Source organism: Corvus cornix, chromosome 3 (assembly GCF_000738735.6).
Source record: "Corvus cornix cornix isolate S_Up_H32 chromosome 3, ASM73873v5, whole genome shotgun sequence".
Lineage (NCBI taxonomy): Eukaryota > Metazoa > Chordata > Aves > Passeriformes > Corvidae > Corvus > Corvus cornix.
In genome coordinates, this window is record NC_047056.1 from 40559906 (window position 1) to 40581521 (window position 21616).

Sequence of the window (21616 nt, forward strand, 5' to 3'; positions counted from 1 at the left end):
GAAAACAGAGTGGTTTAAAAACATAACATAGCTTCCAAAGAATAGAAAGCATTGGGTAAAAGTTTAGTCTTTCAATATTTCTGTTTTCTACTGAATCCTTGGAGTAAACAAGCACTCTTTTACCCAGTTTCTGCAAAGCACTTGCCTTTTGTTTCAGACCCAGTACAGGCAGCTGAATGAGGTAATGCCTTTAGCTCCTAGGCCAGGAATGTACCCAGACTGAGCACTGAAATAGGGTAGGGGGACAATACCTGCTCTTTTGTAAATTCAGGTGAACTTCAGCTCAGCTTACAGATTTCTGTGCTCAGAGGAAAGAATTAGGACTGCTTGTCTGAACACAAAAAATTGACTTCTTCAATTTAGGCATTGATACACAGCTTCATATCAGTGCCCTCAAATGCATTTGAAACACATTACATATACATAAATATATGTTTTAAATTAAGAGTGTCTTGTGATTAAATTGCATCAGTTTAAGTGAGTTAAACACTACCCTGTCCTCAATAAAAATACCATTTTCAAATTCTTTCATTTAGAAGGAGGTGCTGAAATTCCTGATTTAGAAGGTGAGCAGACCCTGGTTCTGACTTAGCTACAATGATCCTCTGAAAATATAAAAGGACCCCTCTGCACAGTGATCATAAAAACACAAGTCTGTTTCACCATTAGAGACCAAAATAATTTTCTTTAGACATCAAAGTCAGACAAGCATAATTTTCAGAAGTACATTAAATAGTATTTATTGAGTTTGCAATTTCAGGGGCAAAGCTATAATCTCAGTCCCAGTTAATCACACACTGTGGCACGTCGCCCTCCTGTTCTTTCATCCATTGAACAAATGAACAATCACATGGAACATCATAAAGAGGGGGATTGAAAAAACAACCCTATACTGTTTTGAAAAAAGGAAGCAAACTGAAGTCTTGTTCTCATTCACAAATACACTTGCCTTCTTGATTAAACACACTATGTTTTTATGGAGAACAGACTCAACCTCCTGACGTTTGGGAGAAGGTATGGGATGGTTGATCTGAAAGAAAGTAAATGACCACATATTTCCATATGACCACAGTAACAGCTAGATGGTTAATACAGGTTTCAGACTGTAAAGAATTCCTCACAAGAGGGAAGCACGCTTTCTCCGTAGCAAATCTTTGCATCTGGACTGATTCTGTGGGTGCATATGGTTAAAAAAACCACCAAGGGCCTGCCTGTAAAATCTTATGGCAGAGGTTGTTTTCATTTTCACCATGGTGACCCTTCTGGATAATTAAAAAAGTCATCACATAATATACACAGAGATTCATATTTACAGAATAAATGGCAAAAGAGGGAATTAGATACAGTGACATTTATGTCCAGGCATTAACGAACAAGATCCCTTGTGTAGACTCAGGGATTATTCACAGCTCCTTTAAGAAAGTCCTTTTCTCTGCATGAGTCCTCTCGTTTTGCAGATGAGAGCCAACAGGATGTCTCACTGTAAGAAATAGATGCTTGCTCTCCCTTAGACCATGGTCATGACCTTCAGAGAGGCAGGTTGGAACCTCCTTATCTTCTTCTTTAGTGCCTTTGAAGCTTTGATGCGACAGATTTTGGGCACTGGAGGAAGAGGCTTGGAAGAGGACTGGACAGTCACCGATTGTCTGACTGAACCTTCAGGCCAAATCAGCTCACTTTCATCCTCCTCATCATAGTCAAGGGCAAGGCTACTACTGTTACTGCTGCCATCCGAATCGCTTTCACTGGACTCACTGTCCCCAAATCGGTTGGTTGTGAAGTCGCTGGCCTCCCCTTCGCTGGTCTCTGCGATGGTGGAGTGAAAGAGGGAGGCGCACTCTGCAGAGTACTCAGAGTGGTCTGACTCGCTTTTGGCATAATCTCCGTGGTGCTGACCCTTGGAGCGAGCCCTCATGCTGACAGTGCGCAGGACGCCGGCTCTCCTTGCCGGCTGCCTTGGTGCTCCCAGGCCAAAGCTGTGAGACAGGCTGGCCGGGTGTGCCTTGGCAGAGATCTCCACTGTGGACTGCCACTTGCGCTGCTTCTTCCTGTTGGCTGTGTCTACGCAAGCTGCCTCGAGGGAATACAGTGCATTGGCAGAGGCTCCGTAGAGCTCTGGCCGGGATGGCACAGTGGGGAGCCTGACCTGCACCGGGAACAGACTCGACTCCGAGCATGACCTGCCAGCCATGTCACCAGAATACGAAGGTCTCCGCACAAGGCTCTTCATTCCTTGTGGTCTTTGGAGCTGATTCCACTCAGCAGGCAGCTTGGTGGCCCCCTGAGACCCTTTCACCTTCTCCATGCAGAAGGCCTGCTTCCCTGGCCGAAGTACTTTTTCGCTGTTCCTCCTCTTTATCTTCACCGCCTTCGTTTTGGAGCTGGCAAACTTTACCCGGACTTGGTGGGATTCTGCCGGGACAAACTGAGCATGAACAAACTCAGCTCGTGCCACTCGTTCATGACCCCCAGCGTAAGCCAACTTGGCATTACCACACCTTTTGATGGGCAGTTTTTTGGGTGGGACAGCTTTAGCATTCCAGGTGTCTGGGCTGGAGTCCTCCTGACACAGCTGTGAGTAGGACAAACAGCGCTCCATGCTGCTCTCTGTTGCTTCTGCCAGAGAAGAGGCCCTTGCTGCTGACTTGGCAGGATAACAACTATTCACAGCTGATGGCTCTGTGTCAGGCCGAGTGGATGACTGCTCTTCATTCATACAGCTCATGGTCTCCTGCTGCTTGGCACATTCCCCCTCTGGCACCTCTCTTGACAGCTTCCCTTCAGCTTTGTTACTTTCCAGAGAACTCGTCTGTTTTTCCAGCTGGCTACTGCTGCTGTTAATTTTCACTCCACCGGTGCTGGGGGTTATAATGAGTCTCTGGTGCATTGTGGCTGGCTGGCTCTTTGGTGAAACCCACTCACTGGCCTCAGCCCGACTGCTCCCTTTGCACCTCGTCAGCTGCAGCAATTTATTGATGTAACCCCCTGGCTTGGCCTCAGTGGTTGGCCTAGTCTTGATCAAGCTGGGACCTGTCATACTAGGCAAAGGTTTGCTGGGAGGGGCTTGGAAGTCTGATTCTGGGGATGTTCCCACCAGGGAGAAAAGGGGACTTTGTAAAGCCACTGCATGGAGGGGGCTTGGGTAAGGATACACATCAATGCCATTCTTAGAGACCAAGTCGTTCTGGAATTTGGGGTCCATGCTGAGCAAGTGCATGTCTCCACTGTGGCACAGAGGCAACATGGACTTGGGATCCATTTCTTTTTGAAATCTAGCGTCTGCTGGAATGAGTCTTTCCAAGTCACCTATACGGTGGATGAAAATAAACAACCTAATTAAATCACAAACAATTACATTCAACCTGGTTCATGCTAGAAGTGCTATTTCAGAGAGATGTGATAGCTTCTACTAAAAAAGATCAAGAACGTAATTTCAGCTTTGCAAGGTCACTGAATTGCTTTAAAGCTTTTATCACCTAAGCATAACAGAGTTTAGAATGCCTTTTAATGACAATAATAAAACTTACCTTTACAGGAAATTTAAACTTTGCTACTTGGATGAAAGTAAATCTGTGCATATATAAAAATGTTCTAAAATGTCACAGACCAGCAGGACCCCAACTAGACAAAAAAAAAGGGATTATTTTTATTTCTTAGCAGAGAAGCCACAGAAAAATGAAATGAAGAATCTTTATTTTCGCAGGGGAAAACAATCTGAGGCTAACTACTCAGGCAAGTGGGAAGTCTAGTCCCTGAAGATGACATTCATAGACACCAATTCAGATCTCTTCAATTCTGGAGTACTGTCAAGGTTGCTATAATTTACTCTTGACTGCAGCATCCTCCTCCCAGAAGCATCCTATGCACAGAGAGGAGAGGCTGTGTTCTTGCATGAAGAAAGGTAGTTCCATCCAGACATGTAATTCAAGAGAGCACTGTGGTGCTGTGTTACCTCTGGGAACACTAGAACCAGTTAGCTAGGATTTCTCTGCACTACAGTGCAGACTTCAGTGCCAATAAATCCTCCACTAACCAATTTCCTGGCTGCTTCATGCTATTGTGAAAACCCAACCATCACATTCAACCACACCATTCACAAACTATATGAATAGTCATGTGATGATTATCTGTGTCCTGTGACAGGAAGCTTTTAAAAGACTCCAAAATTTTGGGGTAGTCTGCAGCATCCTACCTATGCACAGGCCTGCCACAGCAAAGGTTAGGATGATGATTTCTCTAACAATTTAATAATGAAAATTCTTTAGGAAATCGTTGGCAGTGTGTAATGGTGTGCTCTTGTGCAGACAAACCAGGAAGAAGTCAAAAGCATGCTGTGCTTGCAGTATCTCAGCAAGCTTTCTGCTTGCCACTGAAAGAAAAGGCAACTGGTCTGTACTTGCAGTTTCTTCTACGGAGAGAAAAAGAGAATTTCTTCCCCTCTCCAAATGATAATTTTCTGAAGTAAAATCTTGCTTCACTTCCTGCAATGTGGCCAACTTTGTAAGAATTGTTTTTTCAAGACTATACCCACTACTACCCCACTACTTTTGTTTCTCACTGTGAAGGAAATAAGACGCTGTAGCAAGGAAGAAGGGCTGAAGGAGGTTGGCAGTCTCTCTACCACACCCCTGCTCAGTATCGAGAGAAAGTTGGACAGTAAACAGTTTGGCTCTGTGGTTTTGATCCATTCTCACTTTCTGTATTGAAAATGAGTACTAAATATTAATTAAACATGGCTAAACAAGGTCCTAAAAGTAATAACCAGAAATCTGCCCTTCTCTTGAATGAAATATCCAGTTTTGCCATCAATTACCTGTGGAAACTGGCCTTGGTCTGGATCTGGCAGGAGTCCCAGAAACATCTCTGCTAGCTGCAATCCGACATCCATCGCTGACATAGGTTCCCTGCTGTTGGAAGCTGGTGGTGTGCACAGTAGTTTCATCTGCAGACTTGGGCCGGTAATCAAACACACTGAGCCTCGCTTTAGGGTATTGAGAGCTGGGCAAGAGACTGGTGTGGGAGGAGGAGATGGACTCACTGTACACAGAGGTGCAAGAATTGGAGAGTGAGCAAGACCCACCGTCACTCAGGTCATAGAATCCTGCAGAGTTAAAATAAACAGTACATTTCATATTTACAGCACCTAAACATGCTCAGTAGAAGAAAAGTGCAGAAAATAAAACACATCTTCATTTGCTATGTACCACAAGCCTAAATTTATGGTCATTTATTTAGGTAACATTAGCAGAGGTAAACTCTAATTCAGCCAGCATTTATTGGGCTTCTGCATATTTACTTAGGCCCTGAGCCAGCTTGGCACGCACATGCCTGCTTAGTTCTGAGGGTGGGATGGGATGAAGCGCAGCACCATCATACCCAGGTCTTCACTGGAGAATGTATTTGGGGACTATGATGCAACTAGTGTAAGACAGGGACCTCTGACACTGCTGCAACTTGTGCTAGGTGCATACAAGCACAGACTGGATGGGAAAGTACAGTAAACTAGCCTGTGATCAGACCTTCCAAGTCTATGATAGCTGGAATGTCTAAGGGCAGAGAATGGAGACGGTCTTCTCTCTCCAGGTCTCGAGATCATTTCCAATTAATTGTGGAAGCATTAAAAAAGGTTTTGTATAAATTCAAGGTAGGACATTTTATTATTCTTCTCTATAACAGAGAATGAGTATCTTCTTTTGAACTATGTGCATGTGCCTAAGTGCACAACTCCTGAACTTAAACACATAACAGCAACTTGCACTTTTTATATGCACTCTAAGTACCAGGCTGCAAATCCATATGCTGTAAAAAAAAAAAAAAATTAAAGAAATATTTCCTTTCTCACTGAAGACTTGAGGCAAAAATTCTTTTTAAAAGAACCACTTTCACTGTCTCTCACTAGATAACAGAAACCGGTTTTAACAGACATCCTAGCTATAAAAGTCTGCAGTACAGCTCTCTCTGTGAATCAGACCAGAAACCCGATACCCAGTATCTTTCTGTCCATGAGAGCTTTACTCTGTTGGGGTAGTTTTTCTCAGTGTCTTTTAATAGTGCTGTTTTGCCTCTACATAAATTCATTTGACTAGAGCACTGCGGTCGTGATTTCCAAAGACCCAGTGAGGTTCAGAACCCTTCCTGGATTCAAGCAGAGCGTTGATATTGATATTGGTCTCCTTCACTTCTTTTAAGTACTCTAGCCATTTTGCCAATGGTCCTTCTACACTGCACGAGGTAATTAGTAAGTAAATCTGTCTCTTTCTCCTTCCATGTGTGGCTACAAGGTTCATTAAAAAAAAAAAAATTAAAAATCCAGAAAGAATACTGCTTGAGGGAGTGAGCACTTTCCAACTAAATCAACTTTGCATGAGAATTCCTAGCAGCTCTGTGAGCCCACTCTGTGCCAGATAACTATTATCCACCTCAGCCATGGTGCACTGTTTCTGACCAAACAATACAGAGAGTTTTGCTTAGCAGTTGACACTCTTCAGTTCTCCTACCATGTCCCCGGGAATAAACAGCCAAGTGCACATTACCTGAGCTGGGCCGGCTGTCACTATCCAAGAATTCACTGGAGGTCTTACTGACGTCCAATTTCAGCTCACTTATTCGCTGGTCTAGCTGATCCAGGTGGCTTTTCAGGCCGACATCCTGTCTCCTCAAACGAGACTAAATGAAGGGGAGAAGGAGGAAATGAAGAATAATCACTGTTAGAATCTCAGCAGCAATGCATCAATTTAGGCCACCTGTGCCAGCAAGATTCTATTCTCATCAAGCGTTTTCTTTAGCTAGGGACTGTTGCAGTTGGCTCTCTGTAACAACACTGACCTAATGGACAAGGACAAAACATTTCATTTCTCAGTATATATTGTCTTCTGCCCAGCTCAACATGTTCTCAAAACTTACTCTGAAGATATTTAACTTTTGGCTTTTTTGTTACACCCATGGCATAGGACAGAAGTCTTTTAACTAATTAACATATTCTGATTGCACTGCACTTTGCCATACACTGCCTCTGAGCAGAGGAGGAGATAAACATTACGGGTAGTCTTCATGAACTCTTAAGATCTGGCGGATGAAAGGAAACCGCTGTGGTTGAGGTATCTCATTGCTGTACCAAGTACAAGCAGCATAACCACTCCAGTAAAACCCTTGGCTTTGATGACATCTTTATAGTTGAAAAGATAAACTTCAAGAATTGTGACATCTATTTTACTGCAAGTTTTTCTTGGTTGTCTTGTGGCCAGTTATTTCCATGCATTTTCTGCAAGGAGAAGGTGGCATTTGAAGACAGTGGGAAAACTACTGTATTTAAAATAAATGGTGTCTCAAGATTGTGAATAATCCTTCAGAAGCCAGCAACTAGATCTGTTCCCTGCTGCAATCACTGACCAGGCTGATCTGAGGTAACAGCTCCTGCAGTTGCTCCCCCAGTATTTACGCCGTCAGCTTGGCGAGGCAGATGGCCAGGCATTAGGTACCAGCCAAAGAACCACAGTTGGTTTCTGTCACAAACTTCTCACATGGCACTTGGCAAATTATCTAAAGCCCAGTCACTATTTAGACAGCTTCTAATTACATCACACCTCACCATCCATCCTACAGTACTTTACAGAAAGGTGGTCTCTTGAAGTTGGTTGTAAAGTTGGGCTCAAAGCCCTCAAGGGGATGGGTTTCCATGCAGTAATGGTAAGAAAAACATTAAGAGTCTTCTTTGTGTGTACATTTCATATTTAAAAACACAAGTGGCAGTTCTAGCAGCATTTCCAAACTCAAATGTATATATAAAAAAAAATCTAGGTCCCTTGAACCAATTAAAGTATCTTAAAAATTAAATGACACGCAGAAAATCAAGATCACATTTTTGCCCCTGCTTTTCTTTTGTACTAATTATTCAGCTTTTAACATTTGCATAGGTTTCTCCATAGCTATAAATACTAAAAGAAAAGAAAGCTAAGATCCCAAGGTAATCAGGAAATTATTAGAAATTGTAAGACAAAAAAATACAGATGTCCTGTGTTTCACAAGAAAACTCTTGGGGCTGGTGATGCTGCTGAGAAAAAAAAAAAAAAAAAGATATTTTTATCATGCTTTTACAGGGAACTGGAGGAACACGTAAGACACAAGAAATAAAGCCCCTTCTTGTTAGTCACACATCTAGAAAAGTTTAAACTCAAGAGACTCATTACTTCCTAGGAAAATCCATAGTGATTTTCCCTCTTCCTGTTTCACATAAACAAAAAAGAAGGGAAGAACTGGATAATAAAGGAGATTTTCTATTCCATCTGAATGATGAATGTAAGATCTCCTCAGTACTTCTTTATTTTGTGGTAAAAAAGCAAAACCATGCTGTGCCTTCTTCAATCCCACCTACTCAGGAAATCACAATGTTTTGTTTTCATGGCTGGAATTAATTGCTTAATGATTAATGTTTTGCCAGCCAATCCCTCAGTCTGTGGTTTCTGATTAATGACAGAGAGGCCACAAGGCTCTCAGGTATTCAAACATTATTTATTATACCTCCAGGTTCTGTCTGTGCTTTCACAGCATTTTAACCAACACACATGATTTACATCATCGTTTTTAACCCTTTTATGGTGCCTCACACCATCGGGTTTTCACATTTCCAGCCACTGCCATAGCTTTGATCTTTCAGTTAACTACTTCTGCACTCTAAGAAGAGAGGCATTCCTCAAACCATTTGGATAAGAATGACTTTTCCGGTGTGTTTGTTTCAAGCTGTTATTGCTCCAATACCCATGCTAGGCAGCACTCAAAACAGTAAACCCTAAACACGCTCTCAATTCACGACATGAATTTTACATGTGACAAAACCTTGTAGGTAAAACCATCTGTTTGCTTTGAGCAATGCAGCTGTGAAGACTTCTGGATGAAACTTTCCCAATCACCTTGTACTATCAATGGACTACAGTTTTGGGGAGCCAAATCTGGGATGTCATCCTACCAGCCATTTCTTAGAAGGAAGAACACACTCTGAAAAGCAGGTTCGTTTACACCAACACAAACTGGCATGCCAAATCAAAGCACCAAAACCCACTGGTCATACTTGACTATTCTTCTCAACTAATAATCTCTTCAGTCAAAGGCGGGGGGGGGGGGGGGGTGTTGATTCTTGGTTGTAGATTAGCATCCCATAATTCTATTAATGTGACTTCATTCTGGAATGCACAAAACATAGCATTCTTTTCTAGTTTTGCCCATCTAGAAGTTAGTCACCCCTGGGTCTTTTTGTCACTGGTGGTGCAAAGCAGCAGTTTCAGAGGAAAATTACTCTCATCTATCCCAGGCACTTGTAATAGACCAAGGTGAATTCCTTCTGGAAGGACCTCTTTCTCTCAGCTGACAAAATTTTAAATTTGTTTATTTATAAATACATAAAATCCCTGGTTTAAAAGATGTTTTCTTCTATTTAAAATTATCTAAAGGGAAAAGAAACTGTTTAAAATGCAGGGTACCAAGCGTTTGCTTTTTCTCTTCAGTATAATGTGTCCCTTGTCACATTTTTATAACATCATAAACCACCTGAAAGCTTGCAAAACAAAATCATCAGATTCAAATCAAATCAAGTAAGGTTTATAAATACATCCTCCGAGGAAAGAGCTGAAAAAATACTGGATGTTGCAGCCTTTGATATCCACCTACACTGACAGCGATCATAGATTTCTTTCTTTACATTAGCCTGAATTTGCATCTCTTCTTTTTCCTGTATGTCACCATGATACCGTTCGGCTAAGAGAGGTTTAGTACCTTCAGGATCTCTGATAGTGGGTGGCAATCACTTAACTCTGCTCCTCTTCTGCTACAGAGTTGACCCGCCTGCGCTGTAGTAACTTGCAGTTGCCAGAAAAGACCCTGGCCACCAAAAAGAGCCACGGTTAGGCAAAAAAGGGCATGTGTTAGAGGCAGCAGACCGCCTATAGCAGAGTGCTAGGAAGGCCAGCTGATCACTGTCTCTGGTAAATGTTGTTGGGGATGGGACTGAGATTCTGGCATGGCATCCACACATGGAGCCTACGGCGTCTGATGGCTCTGCTCTATTATTCCCACTAGTCAGACTTGAGTCCTCAAGGGTTCTGCCTCTGCTCTTCTGTTACTCACCCTACCATTATAGGAGAAGCCTGGCTTGATATTTTATCTGCCTTGTTTCCATGCCTTGAGCCACCTTCAGCTGACACAGCTTTCTCATGTTGTGAGGACCAAACTTTTCATGAATTAAACTGTGACCATGTTGAAGCTCAGGGCTACAGTCCTCCTTGAGATTTGGATCAAGGTGCATTGCAAGGCAAAGTCACATTTACCCTGTTAATGAGTTTCTCAATCCCAAATCTTATAGAGCAGCAATCACATTCTCTACCATCCACAGGCCAACAACACTGATGAAGATGTAACACTCATTTAGCAATGCTGTGCTTTGCATTTTCTGTTGTTTTCAGCTTTAACTTCATTTCCTGAGATCATGAACAGAATTTTCATGGGTTTTGAGTGCAATACACTGCTCATGAGTCACGGGAAAGTTTTCAGCCTGCGGTCACTGAGATCCTAGATCTGTGAGCTACTTCTAACAGGACTGTGAAAAGCCTGTTTTCAACTGGGTTTACTTTGCCATTAAGCAGCTTTGAGGTATGCACCTCTACTCAGATATTACATCTGCAATTTGCAGGGGGAAAAAAAACAATAAAGGTACCAGGGGGCCTGAAAAGCACAGTCTGAAAAGCCTTCAGCAGCCATGGGTCAATCAGAAGAGCTTTATATCACTACTTTAAGTATTCACACACTGTATTTTTACTGAAGAACCTGCCCCTGGATGATTTATGTAGTTCTGAGTCATCTCTCTCAAACTTTATGAACACTTCTCTCCCAGGCATCCCAAGAGACACGTTTACCATAATTGCACTGGCACCTACTGGCGAAATCTGTCCCTCTCTGGAGGTGTGTAGAGTTATTCTTAAACCCATTCAACTCCTACATTTCTAAATGGCAGCAACTAAAGACCTTTTTTTCCTTCCATTTTAATGGCTAGTTTCTCCCATGTCCTTGGAAAGCCTTGTAAGGTGCAAGCAAAGTCCTGACCAGTTAATCTTCTATTTGAATATTTTATTTGAAAAATATTAAGACAAATGAGCAATTAAAGCACAACAGCTAACATGAAAAAGAGTACAGTCACTATGATCAGAGCTCATTGTGTGATTCTGTTATCCTACTGGCCCCAAACAGGCAATAAATGCCTTCAATTCTTCTGTTTAATTAAAAAAATAAAAAAGTAGAGCCATTACTTAAGATTATCAAGTGGTTGGCTGTCCACTTGTCAAGTATTTTCTTAATTTAATCAAGAAGTGCCTGCTCCTGTATTTTCTCACAGTGGTGGCTAGGTTTCCCTGAAGGTTAAAGCCCATTTTATCCTGAGATGCTGCCTGATAAAGCTACCTACGAAGAGCAAATAACCGTGCTGTTTTCACACCTGATTGATGGCCAAGACTTGCACCAGTACAGCGAGGGAAAGGATTCTGAATTAAGTCTGAGTTTACTGAAGTGTGTAATTGCCTATACTAGAGATTAAAGCCCTTTACCCTTTGATTGTTGTCTCATCTATGAAACTCGTTTCAGCTACAATTCAGATTTTTTTTTTTTTTTTTTTTTTTTTTTTTTTTTTTTTTTTTAGTTTCAGAAAAACCCCTGTGGAAGTGGCCGGTGTAGCACTTCAAATACAATGTCTGGCATTCAGTTATTTTTCCCTTTTGATCACGCAATCCGTGGAAAGAACAAAGTACTCCCGTCCCAGGAAGCGTTTCCTGGCAGATCGACTCCCACGGGCGAACAGCCGCGCGGGCACGCATCGGTGCGCGCACACAGGTGAAGGCGCAGAGGTGTGCGCGCACACGCCCACCCAAACCCCCGAGCGCTTATGGAGGTGTATCTCAGCCCGCGTGTCTCTTGATCTCCTATGCAAACGGCTGCTGCCATTGAGAGCTGAGCGCTGTGTTACCGAAGTTAATCATCGCCTACTCCTCGGCTCCGATGAATGAGCGGTGCCGGGTTAACAACTTCTCGCCAGCGCTCCCGCTGGCACAGCGCCCCACCACCAGCACTGCCCGCTCCGGGCCGCCCAGGTGAGCTCCGCCCGTCATAGCGGCTGTGGCGGGGCTCGCCCCGACCCTCCCCGGCCCGCCGCTCGCCCCTGCCTGCGGGGGAGCCGCGGCCGGCGGGGCGGGAGCAGCGCAGGGGCCGCGGCTGCCGCGCCCTGCCCGCCCCCGGTGCCGGCACGGCGCCGGCAGCTCCGGGTGTCTGGCAGCCCAGGGGCGCGTCCCTCCGCCCGCGCTCGGCACCGCGGCTGGGCTCACGGAGCCGGGAAGTGGGGCAGCGGGGCGTCCCGTCCCGTCCCTTACCAGCTGCTCCTTCAGGGCGGAGAGGGTGGCCTCCAGCCGGTGCTCCTTACTGTGGGCGGACGAGGGCTGCTGTTCTCCGCCCGCCGCCGGCCGCTGCGGCATGGCCAGGGCGGCCCGCACCAGCTCCCGCTGCTTCTCCCGCAGCACCTGGAGCTCCTGGAGGCCGGCGAGGGCCGCCTGCAGCCTCTCGCCCACCCGGCTGCGATCCCAGCCGCCCGGCCGCGGGGCGCCCAGCAGCATCGTCAGCGCTGGGCCGCGACACCGGCCATGGCAGGGGGGCGGCGGGGAAGATGCGGGGCTGCTCCCGCCGCGGGCCGTGCCTGCGCTCAGGTCCGCTCGCCCCGCTCCGCCGCTGGCACCGGAGCGAGTGAAACAGGGGCCGCAGCGGCTCCTGCGGTTTTGGAGGAGAGGTGGGGACGGGGGAGGGAGAGAGGGAGGGCGGGAGCGAAGGGAAGAGGCTGCGGCTCCAGGCAGCGTCGGGGCCACCTCTCGGGTGGATATGTGGGGAGAGGAGCCAGTGCCCAGCGCTCCCTCCGCCCCGCGCGGGGGCGGCTCCTGCCTGCCCCATCCCTGTCCCTGTCCCTGCCTCTGCCCGGGGGGCTGCCCTTGCCTCGTCCCCCAACCCAGCAGCGAAGAGGGATGGGGCGCCCGCCCTCTCCCGGCAGAGACGGGGGCCGGCGAACCAGCACTTAGAGCCGGGGTGAGAGCTCCCGTCTCGGCCGGGAGTGAGCCCGGGGATGCTGCGGGGACCGGAGCGGAGCCGGTCGTCCTGCTGCAGCCGCGTGCAAATTACAGTGATGCGAGGGTATGGTGCGGCGAGCGCTCGCGGGTGTAACAACACTTCCCTTGCAAGAACGTGGCGTTTGTGACTCTGTCCCTTCACGTCCTGGCTGGTGGTGCCTCCTGCCAGGCACAGGCACAGCACTGGCACTCCTCATCTTGCTCTCCAGAAACCAAGCCAACTGGGATCTCATTGCACAACTTCGCAGTCTTGTACTGAATTGTTGAGTCTCACTTTGGAAGCAAGGCAGAGTCCTGTTTTTTGAGGTCCCCCCTAAAGTCGTTTGAAGGGGTCAGGATGTGCTTTGAATGGGACATGAAAACACAGTTGGTCATGGAAATTCACGACCGTGGTGCTGTTGATACCAAGATATGCCAGCATTTAAATCCCAGGACAGTCAGCTGCAGCTTCTTCAGAGGTAGTTGGTTAGCAGGCAGCAAAGGCAGAACGCGTAGTCTGTAGTGATGCAGTAGGGAAGAAGAAGCACTGATAACAAGGGTACGATGAACACAGCAGAGACTGTGCTGCAGGAGACATAATTTTTCTGCTGCCTACATGGAAATAGGAAGCATCTACGGATGCCAGTATCACTGTGTGTCACACTCTTGATTGACATGTCAGGAAAGGTGTATTATTCTCCATGAAGCAGAGATCACACGCAAAGCCCATCTGTCCATGGTTATCCTCTGTTCACTCTGTGGCATATCTTTAAAAACTGGCACACTTTAATTTGAATGCTACTTGTCTTTGTGCTGGGATACAAGCTGGGTGAGTGGGAACCAGTTGCTGTCTCATCTGTTCTTCAAGTAGTCTCTTCTCAACACCACGGGTGGGTGGCTGTGTCCACCACTGGGACTGCAACCATCTTATCTTGTACCAGTCTCTAGCTTTAGGAATGTCAGAAGTACTAGAGCAATGTCAAATCCACCTCCTGCTGGGGGCAGAGGGGAAAATGTGTTTGTTCACGGAGTCCTGTGCAACACATTATTTGACAGTCTCAGTAAGACCCAAGCCTTGCTTTCAGCGTTTCACTGTCAGAAGTTTTCCTGTAGCTTAAAGATTTGAGAACAATATTTACCTTGCAAAGTTGAACTGTGTCCAAAGGGGTCCTGAGAGGTCCTACTCTGACAAATTGTGTAGAAATATTCACAAATGTCTCCAGCTGCAGATGGAACAAGAATGACTGGTGTTAGTGTACAGTGCTTAGTTAACGTGCATATGTGGTATGACTTGTATGACATCACCTTAGTCATGTTTTTTGTTGCTGGTTTGGTTTTTTCTCTTTAATGAATGCCTTTGCTTCTCTTCCTTAACCATTCATCTCATGGAACTCCCCTGTGCAGAACAATGCCTCAGTGCCATGATGACTGAACTATTAATCTACAAGGTGGAAAGAAAAACTGAGTTCAACACTGAGATGCTCTTGAAGGTGCTGACAAAAGACAGCATGAAATTCTGCCACCCGTCAGATGGAGGGGGGCAAAGAACCAACCAACCATCACTGTGCGGCATGTGGCAAGAATCTTGCAAAATGCCATTGCAGGTATGAGGAGTGAAGCATTTTTGTAAATCACTTGGCTTGGCACCTGTTAAAACAGACATAAAATGCAGTTCCTTATTTTATTCAAACCGTGTTCTAACATGACCAGATACGAGTCACCGACACAACTACCATTTAGTATATACTTGCTAGGAGAATTAGATATTATAAGATCATATATTTTTCTTTTTTTTCCTTCTTTCTCTTGCAAGGAACTGTTATCCCTTGCTCTTTGTTCTTCCTCTTCTTTCACCTTTTTATCTTTTCATACTTTAAATCCCAAATGGGCTATATCACAGCAGTATCTTTATTCTAATCAGCTTATTATCCCGTCTGTTATACTGATTACTTTCTTCTGCAGAACCCTTATGATGTCACTTAATCTTTTCAGAATACTCAACAAATACCTTGTGTTATCTGATTTCTGGGGGAAAGAATAAAAGGTGTGAATCGCCACCAGATTTAAAACTATGTGATTATGTGGGGGAAGGGTAGTGGTAAAAGTGAAAGTTTAATAGCAGGGACTTAGAAAATTCCTGCTATTCTTAATTACTTACAGAGAAGAATGTTCAATATTGATATTCTGTAAAGTTTCACTAGACTTTAAGAATTACTTGAAAAAAGTTAGCAGTCTATAGGTAAAACCTTATTTTGCTGCCTAGCTTTTGCACACTGAATCCAAATGCTTAAATGTTGCTTGCACTTTTCAGGAACCAAAAGGTTTGACTTTTCATTTATGTTACTTTAATTCCATTGATTTCAGAAACATTGCTCTTGATTTATGTAAGACTTAGAATAAGATTTCTGTTTTCCACCTACAGATCCTGAGGTAAAAGAAATTTTATGAAAAAAGCTGTAGTGAAGAAATTATATGTTTACAAAATCAGACACCAAAACAGTAGGAAATAAAGCAATTTGTCTACATAACCTTATTTAAGCTGTGATTTGTATGATACTATTACACAGTGTTGTTCCATGGGTCTATTCCTCAACAAGTGTATAGAATGAAAGATACTACTCAATGTTCTCTGTCCTCATGCTCCAACCTATGCGTTATTTACTGGAGATCATTTAAGCTGTGCTTTGCACATAGAACTTTTTGTGTTTTAAAACTATACTTAGCATTCTAGCTATCAAGTGCCTGACAGTATGAATGAATCAATGAATGGTGTCTTTACAACATCCCAAAAGGTATAAAGCTGCGTTTGTTTAATAAGGGAGGACCTGAGGCACTGAGTTTCATTACAAAAATGCTCGTTCATTTTGGGTGCCACTGGAGATGCCTTTGGCCTTAATTTTCAGCATACTTACTATTATACAGTTAACATATATCCACTTTATTGTTCCAGAGTTCCCTTTAACTTCATTTCCAGTTCTGAGCACTCAGCACTTTGGTAAATTGAATACTGGGCATGCTAATTTGAATCCCTACAAAAATGAGGAATAGAATTAGTGTTCCTCATATGGAGACAGCTTGGGTGTGCCTGCACCTGTGGTAGAGACATGCCCTCAGAGCCTCATAAACTACCAGAAAGGAGGCAGGTGTTATTTACCCTCTTTGGCAGATGGAGATGTACAAAGAGGTTAACCCTTGTACACAGGATCAAACAGGAAATCTATGGTAGGAATTGAAATTGAAGCCAGATAATTCATGTGACCACAGAAATTACTTTACTCCCTGTTTTGTGGATGCATGCATATTAGCCAGTTTGTGTGGGACTAATGTTAGGGAAAGGACAATATTTATTGACCTCCACATGTGTTTAAAAGAAAAGTAGTTGAATGTTTGCTTTGGATGGAGTCCAAAGTACACAAAATACTTTGGTGTACCACACAACTTCAAGAGCTAAATTGCAGTTTGCTTCCCACATTTGCTTATGTTTTGTTGTGAAAAATTATTCAGAGGGTGTTTTTAGTAACATTTCCTTATGTAGGGATATAAAGTCTCTCTGCATAGGCTTCATTCCCTGTATTTCAGTTGTGCTTTTAGACTGTATTGACATTGTCAATACAGTGTGGCAGTAGATGAGGATGAATCTATTTGTTTAGGACTCTCTTGACATGACAGAAACTCAATGCATGCACCAGCATCCTAACTTTGCTAGCCAGCCTCTCTGTCCTCTTGTCCTGTTGTTTTACTCTACTAGCCTTTTGCCATCTATCCTGTAAGGGTATCATGCAGAGACACTCTTTAAGGGGGTCTTCTGAGCTGTTGACTTCTGGTGGATATTTAGAAGGTTAGTTGGAGGATGCAGAACAGTCACATGTGGATTGAGGCAAGTCTGAAACAAGCCATTATCTTACTCAAGATAAGGCAAAGTGCATTTTTTGTACCTGTCACTCTTGTTCACTGTATGCCCAAGACATGTACTGAGCATATCCTTTTATGTAAAAAGACTCAGGCACTGCTTAGCAGTACACAGTTCTGTTAAAATGTGGGTTGGAGCCTTCTGCCAGTTTTTGGAAATGTTAAATTCGATCATTAAGAATATCCTGAAAGTGTAGTAAACCCTTATGTTGCCTGCACAGGGTAGAGTTATTTCTGTGCCTGAGAATACATCGTAGTGTATGTGTCCCTCTGTGAGGTGACTCTAAAGTAAATTGCCATCATCCAGGCATTTTGTCTAATTAGCAGAACAGCTGCCTTTGAAAACATTCTTCTTAAGGTCTGATGTCTTGAGGATTATTTAATTAGAATGAAGCAAATCACTGGTGTAAATGGCTCTTTGTTGAATTCAGAGAATTTGTTTAGAATTGAAAAAAATTACATTTTGAGCTATAGCTTACATGGTAATGGATAGGGAAAAGGAAGTGAGAGGATAGCTCTCACGGATGCAGCTTCTACGACAAAACCAGATTTGAGTTGATGGAAGTCTTTAGAAGGAGGAATCCTCTAAAAACATGAGTAAAATCCTGTCTTCAGCTACCAGGGATTAAGAGATGTCCATCTGTTTTTGTGCTTATTTCTGTTTATTTTTCGTGGGGTTGCAGATTGATTCTCTTGTGACACTCCCAGCAAAGTGATGGGGGTTGCAGGGAAGGGAGGAGAGAGGAGGCGTTGCTAAGGTCTGTCACAAGCTTGGCATGAAAGTGCTTATTCTTGTCTCTCTCCAGTTTATGCCCTCCAACTGAAATCTTTGTAGCCAAAAGTCTGTATTTTGACTCGTGAAAATTTGTGCTTATCCATAAATTGGTGGGTAGATAGGCAAACTGGGGAGGTACATGAGCAAGTGTTGCACGGATGGGGTCCTCAAGAAGCACAAAATATGCAGGAGAATGGAAGGGATCAGAAATTCAGGTAGGCAGAAAGAGTGGCACACAGTAGCCAGAATAAGTCTGGAGACAGAAGTCCAAGAGTTAAGCCAGAAAACAGGGTCAGGGGCATCAGTATTTAGAAAGATAGGGGGATGTGGAAGCCTAATAGAAAATGGGGGGAAAAAATAGTCATACAATTTGGTGTGACTATAAAGGCTTGACATCCTAATTAGCAGGGAAGAAGGTGAAGCACTAGGAAATAACTTGAACAGCAAAAGGTCAAAAACCCTTCTCAGTTCTGAAGGAAGGAGCCAGGCTGGCTGCTTGGGCTGGGATTCAGACAAAGAGGAAACAGAGGCATGACCATTCTGATGCCCCTGTAGCCTTGGCTTGTCCAGCCCTCCTCTGATGCAGCTTGTAGCCTTGCGCCGGATTGTGCTCACTTGGTGCTGACTGCCCTTTTTCACCTCAGCTCCTGCTGAGAACAGCTGGCAGGTGAATGCTTGCCAGAAATTAGGCACACAAAGCCAGGACACAGTCTGCCTCATGCTATTACATCAGAAGCCAAGGAGAATAATGATTGTTTGTCCACATCGAGTGATACCTTCTTTAACACCTATGGGTCTCACTCATTGGCATCCTTATGAAAATTCAGAACTGCCTACTAGTCAATCCTGATATTAGCACCTAATTCTCTCTCACAGCCTCCCTGCTTTCCGTGTTTCTTCCCACCAATTTCAGCTTGCGTTTTTTCCCCAGAAAACCTTACTTTCTTCCAGTCCTCCTGATTTCCTGTTGGCTCTGCAGCAATATTTTTCTGCCCTCATTATAATTCATAATGCTTAGCAAGTTCACATCACGCGGAGATTTAATTATAATCTTGTTTAAAACCCTCTTCTTGATTGTTAATATTAAATATGAATTCCATCTGTGTTGCAGTACAGTTGCAGACACTCCTTCCAGTTTGGTTCTTCGTCTTCATTATTGCTTTTCTTTTGCTTCATTCCCTTCAACAGCTTTTTAATATAGCTGATCACGTTTGCATATCCAAGCAGCCACCTTTTCTCTTTGTATGCCAGGTTACACCAAGTGATTTGTAATCCTTCATTCCAGGGTCTGCTCTCATTCATACATATGAGTTTATTTTTACTTGTGGCCTTTTCTGCTATTATTGGACATATTTTTGGATTGCACAGCTGACTTCTAAAAATATTTTGAATCACAGTGCTCTTTGGTTGATTTAACCGTTTATCATTTTTATTTTCTCCTACTCCAAGGAATCATAATTTTCTTCTTTTACTTGCTGACCATTAGTAAGAAATTAATCCATCAAAGCCCTAGTTACACCAATTAGATAATTGTTCCATTACTTTTTTTTACACTGTACATTTCACATCAGATTCTTAACCAGCATTTACAAGTGGATTTGTCTTTTCACCATTCTTTGTGTGTGTGTATGTGTAATAGTCTATGATATTTCTGTTTTCAAAATTCCATACTTCTCTGAAAAATAAAGCAAATCCTGGTGTGTGTGAGATCTGAGTCTACTTCTTCGAAAAAGGAGTGTGTTTTCAACAGAAGCAGTTACATGCCAGTGTGCAGTTCCAGAGTATAAAGTATTCCTCCTGCCCTACTGCAGGATTCCGCTGATTAATTCTGAGGCCTTATAAAGGTAGGGCACTATCATTTTTTCTGGACAGCTGTAACTTAAAGTTTAGTTAGTGCAAAAAACCCCAGAAGAGTCTTTTTGCAATGAGAACAAAACACAATACCAGAAAAAAGAGGAAGAAAAAAGGGTCCTTTCATGGCACTGTAACAAGCTTAGTTAAGGATGGCAAAAGTTTTCAGGACATAAGGTTAGAAGGCCCCAAGGCACCTATTCAGCAAGATGTGTAAACACTCACCTAACTAAATAGGTGAGTGGTCCCACTGAAGTCAAAAGCACTATTTCTATGCTTAAACTTTGACACAGGCTTTAATATCTCGCTAAAGTGAAGCCTAAAGACACACTAATTTTAATCTTGCCAAATATACCTCTAATTTCTGGGTCAACAGGGCATTCAGAACTTAACATCTTCTGATAAAAAGAGTTAGCTTAAGGATATCCAGGAGATAAAAGAAAGAAAGAGGAATTCCTCTTACGGTTTTACAGCATGCTGATTTAGCTGGTGTTCATCTTTATTTGCATTGGAGATCTGTGCAGGTAGTGGGGGTTAGACTGCAATGCAGAGGATGGCATGGTAATGTACTTTTATTAACTAACAGGCATTGAATGCATTCAGATACTGCACCCTTAACTTGCTGGATGTTCATAGACATGCCCCTTTTGCATTCTTTCACTAAAAAGCACGCCGAAATCATGCTGGCTTGCAAGGACTGTGATTTTATTAGTCATGCTTTAAAATGCATTCTCTTTTCTAGGAAAGATAAAATGGGGCTGATCCAGTTTTGACCACTGATCTGAATGGTTAGGGGGAATATTTTTGTGAGCTAAGAGTATTTATATGATGGTGTATAAAAATCCCACAGCGCTGTGGTGACTGGGAAATGTTTCCACTTAAATGACCTGTTTTAGAAAGTGCAGATATGTGCTTCCCCACAGAAGCACATCAGTATCAGCAACATCTGAGATGGGAGAAGAAACCTTATCAAATTCTTGTGTCATTCTGATAATGTTAAATCCTTTTCCTTTCACTAGGATGGATGTATAGGAAAACCCATATACTGAATCCTGTGTTCCAGTCGTAGCTTTGCTCCTGTTTATAAGAAGGAGCAGATATATGGAAAACATGCCTTGAGAGTGTGCTTTCCTGCTGAGTCTACCCTGAAAGAATTAATCACAGAACTATGGTTATGCCTACATTTCCTAAAGCTGGGGCCCATCTTGGCCCCGTAGCTAGGTCAGTGAGAAAACCATAGCAGAGATTGCTTCAGTGTTATAAATCGGTGAAATTTACTGGTGTGCATCACAACACTGCAGTATTGCTAAATGCATCTGTGGAGCAATGTGATATCAAACTTCTCTCATCAGTAAAGCCTTTGCTTCATGTTGTCATGTCTAAAAAGAGCAGTGGCAAACTAAAATAGTGATATTTATTTCTTTTTCACTTCCTTCTTTCCTATAAAGGTTAACTAAGCTAGCTACTGAATAAAATGGAATTACTTTACCATGCTTTGCTCTTAGGCATATTGCAGAAGAGCTGTGCTGGCAGGAAGATGGTGCTTATTTTCTGAGACTATATTTTCAGCATGTTATGCAACACCAGTGGGTTTGCAAAACTCCAGTTGCATATCAGTACCAACAGTTAGTGTTTTCCATGTTTTTCCATTTGCATGTTGGGTCTGCTGAATTCATCATGACCTTTGCAGCAGGGTGGTGATAGGGCAGTTACAAGTCATTAGCGAGCTGTGGAAAAACAAATGGAAAACATACAAGCACACTGAGACACTGGCTGTGTGCTCAGCAGTGGGAAGGGCTAAAGCACATATTGCACATTCCAGGATGGGGAAGATGAATGGGAGATGCATAGCTGATCTCTAATTCCTCAGCCAATGAGGCTGTGGAGTTTGTGCTTTGTTTAACATTTCTGTTCACATTTTTTTTTTAATGTGAATGGGCTGTGAACAAACACATGCAAA

General features: G+C 43.5%; 1 protein-coding gene across 1 annotated transcript; it reads right to left on the reverse strand.

Annotated features, from left to right (window-relative positions):
* Window positions 1-714: 714 nt before the first annotated feature.
* On the reverse strand, window positions 715-12984 carry DACT2 (dishevelled binding antagonist of beta catenin 2). Its single transcript, XM_039568864.1, is given in 5 exon segments — window positions 715-3306; window positions 4814-5101; window positions 6534-6666; window positions 12402-12780; window positions 12782-12984. Coding segments are annotated over 5 exon segments (2787 nt in total). The 5' UTR covers window positions 12970-12984; the 3' UTR covers window positions 715-1507.
* Between the last annotated feature and the right edge of the window lie 8632 nt (window positions 12985-21616).